At 30.6% G+C, this 13,285-nt stretch overlaps 3 protein-coding genes across 5 annotated transcripts; 1 reads left to right on the top strand and 2 right to left on the bottom strand.

The window, feature by feature from the left end:
- Positions 1 to 177: 177 nt before the first annotated feature.
- Positions 178 to 3,126, bottom strand: LOC8274171 (enhancer of rudimentary homolog). Its single transcript, XM_015717041.3, has 4 exons — positions 2,983 to 3,126; positions 1,945 to 2,038; positions 934 to 1,054; positions 178 to 573 (listed from the first exon to the last, which is right to left on the bottom strand). The coding sequence occupies exons 1-4, from the start codon at positions 2,983 to 2,985 to the stop codon at positions 477 to 479; spliced, it is 315 nt and encodes a 104-aa protein (XP_015572527.1). The 5' UTR covers positions 2,986 to 3,126; the 3' UTR covers positions 178 to 476.
- A 3,183-nt stretch (positions 3,127 to 6,309) lies between these two features.
- Positions 6,310 to 8,878, bottom strand: LOC8274172 (phospholipid hydroperoxide glutathione peroxidase 1, chloroplastic). 3 transcript variants are annotated; one of them, XM_048371637.1, is made up of 6 exons: positions 8,468 to 8,871; positions 8,083 to 8,159; positions 7,899 to 7,960; positions 7,085 to 7,203; positions 6,822 to 6,989; positions 6,310 to 6,563 (listed from the first exon to the last, which is right to left on the bottom strand). In XM_048371637.1, the coding sequence occupies exons 1-6, from the start codon at positions 8,726 to 8,728 to the stop codon at positions 6,534 to 6,536; spliced, it is 717 nt and encodes a 238-aa protein (XP_048227594.1). In that variant the 5' UTR covers positions 8,729 to 8,871; the 3' UTR covers positions 6,310 to 6,533. The 3 variants fall into 3 exon arrangements, with proteins under 3 accessions (XP_048227594.1, XP_002515414.3, XP_015572526.2); XM_002515368.4 differs by having other exon boundaries at positions 6,468 to 6,721; positions 8,468 to 8,878; XM_015717040.3 differs by having other exon boundaries at positions 6,468 to 6,714; positions 8,468 to 8,878.
- Positions 8,879 to 9,429: 551 nt separating this feature from the next.
- LOC8274173 (pentatricopeptide repeat-containing protein At2g45350, chloroplastic) lies at positions 9,430 to 11,521 on the top strand. Its single transcript, XM_002515369.4, has one exon. It carries the CDS (start codon positions 9,968 to 9,970, stop codon positions 11,489 to 11,491), a length of 1,524 nt encoding a protein of 507 aa, XP_002515415.1. The 5' UTR covers positions 9,430 to 9,967; the 3' UTR covers positions 11,492 to 11,521.
- The last annotated feature ends 1,764 nt before the right edge of the window (positions 11,522 to 13,285 follow it).

Genomic DNA, 13,285 nt, shown 5'->3' with positions numbered 1-13,285 from the left:
GATACATTTGGAGCTTCAAGTTCAAGTGTTTATTGTTTAATTGAATACAGGGGATTGATGTGCAGTCTCAGCTAATAAAATCCGGAAGCTGACAATTGCAGGGTGGAACTTTTAAAGAGGATATACATGATATATTAGAATGGAATTTCCTGTTCTTTCTTCTTTGCTTACCAAAAATGAAAATGAACAAGCCCATAAAACTGCATTAAATAACAAGTATAACTGCAACATGGTACAATGCCAAAGGATACACTGACCACTTCTCATCAGTAAGCGAGGAACTGCCACTGTTAGTTTATTATATACGCCCATAGTGATAGAAGTGAAAAAGCAAAGTGACGGAGACTAGTATTGTCACAATAAACAACATTGGGAACCAATCCAATACCCGAATGAGTCTGCTGTTCATATCTATATCTTTTCCAAGGATTGAATTCTACATAACATTTTCGTAGGTCCTTTGATCAACATGGATTTCATTTACTGTGTGCCAATTTCTTAAGGTGTTGAAACATCCGTTGTTTAATCCACTGTCTATCATTCGGTAGATATGCCTGAATTGAGTGCTCGTAACTGTAAAAACAAATATCAAACATCAGTTACTCCACGAAGCCATTATCACACCCGAACACAACCAGGCTGGTTTAGGAACAGTTTAAACAACTCCTGTCCTTCATCTCCAAATTTTTAAAAATATATCATCCTATTGTAGCTCGCGGATAAAAAGATAAAAAAAGCACAGGATCCTTATATTTTCCCCCAAAGGAGTTAGATTCCACATTGCATTCAGATATGCTTCGTGCATTGGACACTGTCTCGTATCTTTTTCCTAAGCGGCATCAATAATCTTAACATATAGACATGATGTTTATTTGTTAGCTTCTAAAGTGCTTTGCAGCGCATGGCAGAAGAGAGAGAAAGGTAGAAGCATACACTAGAGCACTCATGTCCGCAAGGCCATCAATAAAATTATAGAGATCTGCAATGTCATAGGTGATATTCCTTATGGCTGGATTTAGGTCCTTGAGCTTCCGTTCATATAGTCCACATATGCCTGTAAAGGCCAAAAGATACAACCATGGATGAATAAGAATCAAGATATGCTAAAAATCATTATCACTTAAAAGAAACATGTACAATTTTTACTGCAAGTCATTTACCAAGACTAAATTCAAGTTCTAACAAAGTGGTGAGCATCTGAAAGAGCCTACTCACAGCTTATTAAGCAGAGGTTTAAGTACGGATATTTTAGAAAGTACCAACTTATCATCATAACTAGACAAAGCTTTTACTACCCATTGCTTCATATGAACCTAACTTTTCAAGTGGGTACACAAAACTAAAAATATATTACAACAATTGAACCTGCAGGACAGATTACAAAAATGCAATATAAGTGGAATAAAAGTGGCGGAGAGAGAGAATCGAACCAATCACATTGGTTGTATCTGGGCCGCCCTCTCTCTACCACAACACATCATGTACCATATCTAGCTAAATAAGGTTAAAAAGGTCCTCATATGGAAACTAGAAGAATGCAGGATAAAATAATAGCATTGGTCGTATAGAACTCTAGGAGCAGTATAACTAAGGCCCATATAAATTATCACTTGATCCTTTTCCAGAGAATGAGAGCTCCAGATGAAATAAAGCACATGCTAAGAAAGACCATGAACTCATAATCATTATGCTAAACTGCCTTGCTTTACTGCTCTTAATTTGACTCCACTGTTTTACCAAAAGGAAACGAGAATAAAAATGAAAACAATAAATAGCATCAGTCATATCAGATCATTATGGAAGTCATCAATTTGAACCAAATGGGCCTTTGCTACTCTCAAGCTTCATTAACAAATCAAATAATTCGGTTGAACAAAAAGTGAATGATGATGATGATGATGATGATGGTAACACAATAATCAAATAACAACTCCCTCAGTATACCATCCATAGCTTGATTTATTGAATCATAATCCATAAACGTTCTAGTTGCTCTATTGTGGGAGGTCTGCATCAGAATTATAGTGTGCCTATTAGCCTACATAAGAAAGGAGAAAACCACCAGTCAGACTACATGCATGAAAGACCAGATAAAAAGAAATTCAAGGGTTTGCATTCCAAAAATCGCAAACAAAGAAAAAATGCAAACAAACACTGCATGAACTAGCAAGCTGGTAGATACACATACAGTAAGAAATGCAAGCAAACAAAAAGACGCGGCAAAACCACTGATTTAAGACATATGCTTACTACAATTGGCTGGGTTATCAGCTACTTGATCAAGCTAAAACTATAGAAAAATACCATTCATCAAAATGACAATATGATCAACACTCCATGAACTAGCTAAGTGATATAATTGGTAAATTCTTTTCCGTCTACCTCATTTCGTTAATTCTGAAATTATTATAAAAGCCCATTATTTTTTATCACCTAGCTTCTTCTTACTAGGTATCCTCTACAAAATCTCATGCCTGTGAATCTTAAATTCCCAATTCAAACATCAGGAATCATAACTGATATGAGTTTAGTTTCAGATAGCATGAGAACCACTAGTTACCTCAAAAAAAAAAAAAAAGAAGAAAAGAACTACATAAACAGAGAAAAATAAACTCCTACTAAGAGCAGCGTTTTTGCTTCATTTCGCAATTACTGAAAGTTCCATTGCACCACAAAATAAAAAAATTTAAATAAAGAAATAAAGAAATACTAAGCAGACTCCAAACAAGCACCAGCCCTTAATATGATAAAAAGTGAAAGAAAAAAAAATTAATCAAATTAACCGATTACAGAAGCAGTTTCACTCAAACAACACTCATTCAATATAAACTCGTAATAATATTGAAGTACGTGAAGAAATAAAAGACGAAAATAAATAAACCCTAACTTTCCAGGCGCAAAGAAAAAGCCGTTAATTAAATTCATCAACGAGTAAAACTGGAACTGCAAAATAATAGAAAATAGAAGTTTAAAAAAAAATACCATGAAAGTGGATTCTTTGCTTAAGCTCTACACGCAGACGAAAAGAGAGAGAGAGAGGGAAATTGACTTTGTTGAAGACCTGAACTTGTTATATATTATTATTAATTATTATTATTATTATTATTTTGAGAAAAATTATTAGTATTTTTATTATAAGGTTAAGGAAATGAAATTTGTTGTTAAAACGCATCGTCTCGTTCCAGTACCCCACCCCAAAATCCCTAACGCATGACTAGTTTATAAAGCTGATTAAATATTCTTTTAGTATGATTAAATTTTATATTTATATTCAATGTTTAGATTTATAATATGAAAGATAATATTGTTTTATTCAATTAAGTTCTATGATTTTTAATTTTAACTCAATAATTAAATAGAGATATATATTAAATATATTTTTATTTATATTAGTTCGTATTTAAAATATAAATATTATAACTATTTTAGTATGTATACAAATAAACGATGTATTATAAATATTTATAAGATAAATAGATGGGTGCCTGTGGAATATCGTTTTATTTATATAAATATATTATATATTCATTAAAGCTTAAAAGATTAAATTATGCTATAAATTTTTTATTTTAAATGAGAAAATAATATAATTATAGTTATTATTTTTACATAATAATTTTAAAGTGTCGATTAAATATTGATATTAACTAATTCTAATAAAAAAACAGTTACAAATGAGTAGATATAATATAATTTGAAATAATAAAATATAATTATTAAGTGTTAATTTAATAAATTAAACTTGTTATAAAATAAATATATATAATATAATTTGAAGAGTGAAACTACAATAGAATATGATTATTAAGTATTAATTTAATAAAATAAACTTATAAGGAGTAATCCTATTATTTTGTAGAATTTATGTTATCACTTAATTGAAATAATTTTTTTATTGTACTAGGTGGAAATATAATACAACAGTAGTTGTACATCATGCAATTTCTAGCAATACCTACTAAATCACACATCAGAATCTTATACTGATTTATATATAAGTCACTCTCACTCTTAGGATGTGTATTTAATTAAAATTTTTAAATTTTTATAAACTTTTTTTAAATAAATTATTTTTAAAGAGTTATTGAGTTTAATGACTTTTACAGAGTTTATAATTTTGTGAACGACTTTCACATATTTTACTTTAAAATACTTTTATAGATATTGATAGATTTTTTTAAAATTTCACAAACTATTATTTATCTATTATTTAATTATTTAAAAATAAATTTAGTCATTTTACTTTTTTTATTTTTTTATTTTTTTTCTTACGTTTACTTTAATCATTATTTCACACAATGTTATATGCAAAGTGTCAAAGTTCATTTTATTATTGTATTAAATTCATACCAGTTTTAAATTTTTTCTCTCACAACATATGACACTATTTTTTTTTGTCAAGATAATAATTCTTTATAAAAAGAAACTATTATTTATTATAATTTTTCTCTAATTAAACCACTAAATTCATGTCATACTCGTTATATTTTGTTTATTACTTATTTGATAAATACTTAAATCAATAACAATCACGCTTACTAATTATTTGATAAATATTTAAACCGATAATTATGCTTACCAATAGAAAAAATTATCCAAACAATCTTCTTAATAAAATCTAGAAGTCTATATATTGTGAGTTGTTTGCTCAAAACAATTCACTAAATATTTCATTTAAATTTTATATTTTTACGAGGGTCATTCTAAAATTAAATAAAAATTTAATTAATTTTTGTATGTGTGAATAAATAACAAAATAAAATACATAAAATATGAACCTTTTGATATACAAGATTGAAGAACATCTATAATGGTGAATTTCATAGTTCTATAAAGAAAAAAAAAAGGAATAAATTATTACGAGTAAATTTTTATGAATATTTACATTAATTTACAATAGGATATATATAAATAAAATATTAACATGAAACGAATAAAATATGATGTATGAATTACGCTTCGTTAAAATCAATAACAATAAAGAATTTGTAAATTTTTTTATCGGAAGCTTATCTTGATAATATAATACTCGTCAATAATACTTACTATTTTTAATATCAGCATTAAGTATCTTAGACGAAAACAAAAAGTAAAATTGAGTATAAATCAGAGATGAATGGTTTAGAAGCTGCAAAAGAGAGTTCAAAATTTCCAATTATATATATATTAGCAAATCACATATATTGGAAAGGATCTGTCTTTATAATTTTAAATTTTTTGTTTTTGACTTTTCAACAAATTCAATTTTGTGTCCTTCTTTGCTAATTGATGTTTACGATGCTTCCTCTATCAATTAGATCCTTTATCCATAGAATAAAATGTCTAGGCATATTTTTTTCTTCATATTTTCACTATCATTATTGAGCAAACCAAAGGCAAATCACACATTTTTATTCATTGTTAAAGCAACTATAATGATATTTGTATTTATTTTTCTCTGTGTCAAAAAAAACTTTTTATAATCTATATGGTACAAATGATACCCTGTAAGGATGAAGGATTGTAATATATTATAGAATTAAATGCTAATTGGAGAGAATAAAAAATTTAAATGTATTTTAATTTATAGATTAAATTTTTTTCAATTTATTGATGGTGTTTTTTATAGAAATACTTGTTGCTTATTTTCTTACGGAAAATGCTTATACTTAATCCAGTTTTTCTTTTTTAAAAAAATTAAAAATCTAAAAATAATCTAATTTCACCATTATTGAAGCATTTAAAAGCTACATTGAATTGAAAGTGGATTAGGCTGTCTAACAATTAAAGTTTAAGCAAAATAACTACATACGTATAAGTTTCTGATTAGTATTACAAAGAAAATCATTGGCAGGTCACTAAGTTTTAATAATTTAAACTTCAGTAACTGTAATGCCAATTAGTAATTAATTAATTCATTGACTAACTAATTAAAATACTAATGGTGTCCATTTGCCCTGCTTTCACCACGCATTCACTCCACAAGCAGGAATTCTAAATAAATTTAGTTATCCAACGGTAAACTTTTTGCCCCAACTTTGTAATTTCATGTTCTATAAAGTTTGCATGCTATTTAACATTACTAATATCAATTGGTTGATATAATGTTTCCTTGATCAAGAAGAAAATGCCTCAATTGAGTGATACGTCTACCAAGATGCACAGTTCGGCTCAATCCGTAAGATAGAGTAAGCCATTTATGTTAACAGGAGGAACCGAATAACTTTGTTAGAATTCAGAAAGATATATAACGCAGGCCTGCTGACTTTCAGAATCTTGAATGCTTCTTTATCAGTATTACAATGATGTTACTATTTCCAGCGCCAAAAGAAGAAGAAGAAGAAATGATATAATGATGAACAAACAACACAAGCACAAATAGTTTCTCAATTCCTCTAGTTATTTAAGAAGGTTAAAAAAAAAAAGTTATGTAAGAACTCTATTACAGAAAGAAACTTGTAGACTGTGACGCCTAGCGCAGAGATTTACATACATCGAGTTATTTTATTATCCTCTTCAGCCAATCTAACAACAGCTTCAAGTCTCAACAGCATTTATGCCGCAACAAGCTTCTGAATGTCCTTCTGTAGAAGGGGAGAATTTGATTAATGATATCATAAAGTTTATTTTTTAGAAGCTGTTTCTTGCTTAACTTGCAAAAGACATTTTTTCTTGTAATGCATGGCAAGCTCATATGTAGATCTTGTGTTTCTATTCATCAGTGTCTGATTCTACCTGCATCCTGACCACAAAGGCATCACCCCTTCATACTGTTCATGGTAATTCAGAGGAACCAATGTGCCAAAGATGTCCAAATTTTTAAAGTAAAAAAAGAAATATACCTCTATTTGGAAAGGCGATGTTGTCGGTGGATATCTCTCCACGACCTTACCATTCTTGTCCACCAAGAACTTCTCAAAGTTCCATTTGATCAGGTCACCTAAAAATCCTCCAGCACTTGACTTGAGAAATTGATAAACTGGAGCTGTATTTGGTCCATTCACATCCACCTGTTATCCATAATCACCAGTATTTGACTAGTTCTTCTCTACAATACTTATATCAGAATTTAGAAAGAAAGGGAGTTCTACTACACAGTACATACCTTATCGAATATCGGAAATTCTGCTTTGTATCTGGTACAAGCAAAATTTTTTATCTCAGGATTTGACCCGGGCTCTTGCCCTCCAAATTGATTGCAAGGGAAAGCTAGAATTTCAAATCCTGAGGTGTAAATCACACAATTAATAAGAAAACGAATATTCTCTTAGAAGCCTTTAAGATGTTTCAAAAAAATTATGGAAACGTCAATAGCTTAAGTGAACTATACAAGATACCTGAATATCAATAATCTGGAGTCCTGTACTGCATAGTTTTATTAAATCATTACTTGTTTCTCAATGTGACAATGATGACAATTGCTGTAATTTTGAAAAGGCTAGAAGCCAGCCATATCTTGCATATTTTCACTATCTACAGTTTGGAGGATATCACATGCATATGCAAAGGATATACTAAAGTTGGGTGCAGATGTTAACATCAGATTGCCTATTTATTTTTTAAAATGTCAAGAGGAAATCACATAAATTGATTTTAAACATGAATGAGTAGAGAAAAACTTGTTTGTTTTTCTCAGTTTGAGTACCAAGCTCCCAATACACTAATAGAATCCTCTATTTCAATACTTTCATTTGAAGCTTTTGATTCAGATCTTATGAAAGTTACGAGATGCTAACCGTAAGGTGCTCAGATTGATAAGGGAAAGAAGCAGATGCCAAACTACAAAGCGACACTAATTCAAAGCATAAATAGTCCCCTTGCAAGGAACTTAACTGGGCAAAAAGAAAATCTCCAGAAAAAATACCAGTTACAATAATTACAACGACTTCTAGGTGTTCCCTTCTTAGAATTTCGCTTACCTTGAGTCTTGTACTTCTCATAAAGATGTGAGAGTTCTGTGTAATTTGAGGATGTCAAACCACTAAAGTGCCAAGCAAAATTTCCAATAAGATCTCAGGAGTCCAATATTGATTATAAAAGAAAAAAAAACTTGAAATGTACAATTATTTATTTCAGAGACAGAAGTATTCTTAAAATTATTACCATTTTGAAGCAACATTGACAATCAATAAAGCTTTCCCTTTAAATTTGCTGAGCGGTACGTCTTTCCCATCAATGTCCTGTATTGTGCAAGTGAAAAGTTATTCCTCATGCTGCAGTCCATTGCCAATTGCGTCTTACGAGAGCATGAAAATTTCATTTATTGTAAGCATAAAAAGACCATTTTGCAAATGGAAGAAAAACAAAGAATCAACAACAAATAAGATAGGACTTAAGATCCAATAGTAAACATTCTCTACCATACAATATATATAAAGAAATACAAAAAATTAAAAATAAGATACCTAATTTGTATAGATAACTACAAAAGAAAAAGGAAAAGAAAAAAAGGACAAAACAGATAGTAATTGAAGAATAAAAAGCATACCTTTACAGTGTACTCATGGATAGATTTCTCAGTAGCTGCTCTTGCAGAAACACAAAAAGATCGAGCCTTTGAGAAGAACCCAGAAGAAGTTGCCAATTGCAAAGAGAACCCATGTTGTAAAAAAGCTGATTTAGAGGACCCGAGTGAGGATTTGACTGATGGAACAAAGAAAGCCATGGAAGGAGAGGAATAAACAGAATTGGGATTAATTTTGAAGTGGGTTAAACTCTGAAAAGGCGAAGAGAGGGGGACAGAAGCCATGTTGTGAGTCTTGCTTGGAGTGATTTCTGGTTCTGGAGGTTCCAAAGTGCTTTCGAGAAGCTATTAGTAACTGGAAAAAGACTGCAACTTTGACTTAAATGAGATTTGTTTAGTGGACAGAAATATTCCACATGGTTTAGCGATAATGGTTACGAGAATCCAGAGTAATTATTTTCTGATACACACAGCGCAACGGCCATCAAAACACTAAGCCAACCAAAAAGCCACCTCAAAATTTCTTAATTAAAATAACTCAGCTTGAGAAATTTCAAATAATAATCGAATTTATTATAGATTTATCATTTTAAAAATATTAGAAAATTTAGCCTCTAAAATCTAAACTTATTATTTTAAATAAATTATTTACTTTAAGTATAAATTTTTAAAAAATTATATACACTTAAAACCTTAATGAAAGTGAGACTATCTATAAACTCAGCATTCATAAATCAAATTAAGTTTATAGATTTTGAAATTCTACAATCAAACAAAACTATAATAATAATATCAATCGGGTATTTTCTATTTGGCTAGAGACTATAAACTTTAAAATTAGCAATAAAGAAATATATAAGAATCAAAAATAAAATAGAATCTTAATTGATATTATTATTATTATTTTGAAAGGAGATATTATTATTTTGAAAGAATTGAAGAAATCGGGGTGAAATTGGTGCTAATCGAATCATTTAATTATTTCCTCCCGATGTATATGTGATATCCAAATAGAAACTTTGCTACTTCCTGTTTTGTGGGTTAAGAGTAAAAATGGATCATTTTTTGTGATTCTACAGAAAGTCTAATGTCACCCAACAATGTTTAGATGTTCGGTTTATTTTTATCATCCTAGCTCTGAACTGAAGGGAGGGTGACCAACACATCTAAATATTAAAAAGACAAGACAGGTTCTCAAACCACAGGTCGCAGATATACCTGTCATCTAGACAAACAAAGATGTGCCTCTGCTGTGGTTTTCCGGTTATTATATTAGATTGTAAATTGTGATGCAGGAAAGATGGAATTTTTGCCATCAGAGACCCAATTTTCTTATAGATGATGTCTTTTTTGTTCTTTAGCTTTCATCTTATCCTTAAAAGAATATTTTCTAGGCTTTTTCCATAATGACTTATTTTGCAAGTACAAAGCTACAAATCTCCTTTTCTTCTGCAACTGGATTCAGACACAGATATATAAGCTAGGAGAAGACAAGAAGGGGATTACTTTTTGGAAAGCATAGAAATGCCACTTTTAGCCTGCAACTACTTCTTGCCTTCCTCAGAAGTTAAGAAATGGAATGAGATTATCAGGAAGCAAATGCATATGGGTAATGGCGCACAAGCTATTTTGACTTATTTGAAAGTTCAAGAACTTGGCTTTCATGCTGATAACTATACATTTCCTATTTTACTCAAAGCAGCTGGGAGGATTTGTGCCTCTAAAATTGGGTTTGCTCTTCATGGCCAGACCATAAAGACTGGTTTTTGTGCCCATGCTTTTGTCCAAACTGCTCTGGTTAACATGTACGGAAATCTTCATTGCATTGGTGATGCTTTTAAAGTGTTTGAGATTATGCCTGTGAAAGACTTGATTGCTTGGAATTCTATGTTAGACGCATATGCTTCTAATGCCCAGATGGATTATGCTTCTAATTTGTTCAATTCGATGCCTTTAAAGGACATCTCATCTTTTAATATTATGATTTCTGGGTATTCAACCAGAGGAGAAGCAATGCTGGCTAGGAGTATCTTTGATTCAATGGAAGTGAGAGATTTTGTTTCTTGGAACTCAATGATATCAGCGTATATCAGAGCTGGAGATATGGAGAAGGGTCTTGCATTGTTTAGAGAAATGCCAGTAAAAAATACTGTTACTTGGAATACCATGATAACAGGATGTTTACAAAGTGAACATTTTGGTATGGTTCTTGATTTGTTCGAAGAAATGAAGACCGCAAATTACATACCTGATTATCTTACAGTGACTAGTGTTTTATCTACCTGTGGCCATTTGGGATCATTGGGAACAGGAATTAAAATCCATATATATGCTATTGATAATGGGCTTGTATCAAGTCCCCATGTCACAACAGCTTTAATTGATATGTATTCTAAATGTGGAAGCATAGAACAAGGTTTACATGTGTTTTGTAAATCCCAAGTTAAAGATATCTATTGCTGGAACGCCTTGATCTCTGCGCTTGCACTTCATGGTCATGGCTATGCTGCTCTCAAAGTATTTGGGAAGATGAGGAAAAACCATATACAACCTGATGATATTACCTTCATTGGTATAATTAATGCTTGCAGCCATTCAGGTTTGGTGCAAGAGGGCTGTCAATTGTTTGTATCCATGCAAGAGGACTTTGGAATATCCCCCAAGTTGGAGCACTATGGATGCATGGTTAACCTTCTTGGCAGGAGTGGGCATCTTGCTCTTGCACTTCAGGTAATTGAAACTATGCCATTTGAACCAGGAGAATCCATCCTAGGTGCTTTGCTTAGTGCCTGTATAATTTATCAGGATCTTGAGACTGGTGAAAGAGTGATAGAGCTAGTTTGTTCCAAAGCTCATTACCTTAGTGATGGTGAGCTGATGATGTTCTCAAACTTGTATGCATCGTGTGGTAATTGGGAAGAAGCAAACAGATGGAGGGAGATGATGAACAGCACAGGCATTGTTAAAACTGCTGGATACAGTGTAATTGAAGTGAGTGGAAGATTCCAAAAGTTCTTGGCTGGTGAAGTGGGCAAAAGTTTAACATAAATGCTGCTAATATATTTCCATTACATGACATGACACGACTCAGCCTACTGTAACATGCTCTGGTTTTCTTTATTTGTGTTTTTTTGAACACCTAAAAAGTAAGAGGACAATCTATGGAAACAATTCTCATAAAAAGTGATCATATAAATTTTTATCTCCTGTAAAACCAGAGCTAATTTGGATCGAGTCTGAATCCGTCACCAGAACATTGACCTCTGGACTGGAGATATGATTCAATCAAAGATTTAAATCTAAAATCTTTAATCCCTCGGTGAAACCCAACCCGGACCACTACGGTGGCATCCCCGAGGACCATACACTAGGCAAGCCTGCTCAGTGTACTTAAGAAGCCACTTCATGATGGGTGTGACATGATAAGACCAAAAGTAGCAATTCTTGTTAGAAGATACTTCATATGTGCAATAGCTCAACACTGTAGAGCCTCCACCACTTGGCAAATGCCAAGTCGCTACCAATGTTAGGCGGATCAATTATTATTATATACGGTTGATGATTGTTAGTGGCCATCATTGATTAATTTTTCTTAAAGTAATATGTTTACTGTAATTAGCCCACAGATATTTTTGTATACTGCTTTTTTTCTTTCAAATTCTTTAATTATCTTTGATAAAAGTGTTCAAACATTGAAATTATTGTTCATTATCAAACAAAACTTAATTGTGGCTGTAACTAAAGGGGGTCTTATCTTATCCTCTCTTTGAAAGCAAGTTTTAGGTGTGAAAATAATGGATTTAGATGTTTTTTTCTCCTAATTTAGTAGACTGATTTTTTTTTTATTTCTTTTAATTCCAACTTTATAATTTAGAATTTCTATTATTGAATTATAATTATTTTTCCTAATTTACTGATTTTTTTCTTTAAAAATATGTTTATAAAATTTAAAAGAAATTAATTTTCTTAAAAGATTTTACCAACCGTAATTTAAAACCGGGTTTAATAAAGCCAAGAAAGCGCCATGACTCCCTCAGGACCCATTAGTACTATCCTTTTCTTTATTTATTCACTTGCCTGACAAGAAATAACAGCAGAAACTAGTAGAAACCCTGTCCTACGTCTTCACAACGTGGCACAATGCATATGATAATTTCAATTTAATCTAATAAATATTTAATTTAATTTTTAAAATTATTTTAAACACTTTTAATTTTTTTATTTAATTTAATAAATAAATAAATATTTAAATTTTATTTTTTAGAAACATTTAAATATTTATAATAGTACATGTGAACATATTAAAAATATTTAAATATTCTAAAAAATATAAATTAATAAATAAATTTCAATATTAAAAAATTCATTTAGCCTTATATTATAAAATTAATACTCCATGGTAGCACATGACATGAATGAAATATAATAAAATTATTAATAATAATAATAACAGTTTATAATTTTATTCATTTCAAATAAAAACCCAGATTCATAATATAATTGGGCGTCTAACTTGTGCAATTTTATTTTCTTTCTTGTGAAATAATAGAATTAGAGAAAATATAACATAGGCGACTATTCAGCAATGAATAATGGAAACTAATTAACATTATTAGGAATATATTTAATCTTTTCAAAATCATATGGTTCTTAATTGTAATTTGTGAGTTAAATAACTTAATTTGCTAAAAGTGTCTTAATCGCCAATGTTCGTCTCAAAAGTCAAAATGGAAATTAAATGCCGGCCAAACTTATCATGAGATTAAATGGTCCCTCTGCTGTGAGAAATAAGATCAAAACTATTCAATTATTAAAAAAAAATCATAAACACATAATCTTGGC

Source organism: Ricinus communis, chromosome 3 (assembly GCF_019578655.1).
Source record: "Ricinus communis isolate WT05 ecotype wild-type chromosome 3, ASM1957865v1, whole genome shotgun sequence".
NCBI lineage: Eukaryota > Viridiplantae > Streptophyta > Magnoliopsida > Malpighiales > Euphorbiaceae > Ricinus > Ricinus communis.
The sequence above is the reverse complement of the archived record's forward strand: the minus strand, read 5'-3'. Positions and strand labels throughout refer to the sequence as shown.

Excerpts from the sequence above, each read along its gene's own strand:
- LOC8274171 (XM_015717041.3), bottom strand. Across the intron at positions 1,055-1,944 it reads AATAAATCAAGCTATGGATG|GCATATGTGGACTATATGAA; the intron begins GTATACTGAGGG and ends TGGCCTTTACAG. Across the intron at positions 574-933 it reads GCGGACATGAGTGCTCTAGT|TTACGAGCACTCAATTCAGG; the intron begins GTATGCTTCTAC and ends TTGTTTTTACAG.
- LOC8274173 (XM_002515369.4), top strand. The coding sequence starts at position 9,968 with ATGCCACTTTTAGCCTGCAACTACTTCTTGCCTTCCTCAGAAGTTAAG.
- LOC8274172 (XM_048371637.1), bottom strand. The coding sequence starts at position 8,728 with ATGGCTTCTGTCCCCCTCTCTTCGCCTTTTCAGAGTTTAACCCACTTC. Across the intron at positions 8,160-8,467 it reads TCCATGAGTACACTGTAAAG|GACATTGATGGGAAAGACGT; the intron begins GTATGCTTTTTA and ends TGCACAATACAG. Across the intron at positions 7,204-7,898 it reads TGAGAAGTACAAGACTCAAG|GATTTGAAATTCTAGCTTTC; the intron begins GTAAGCGAAATT and ends TTTACACCTCAG.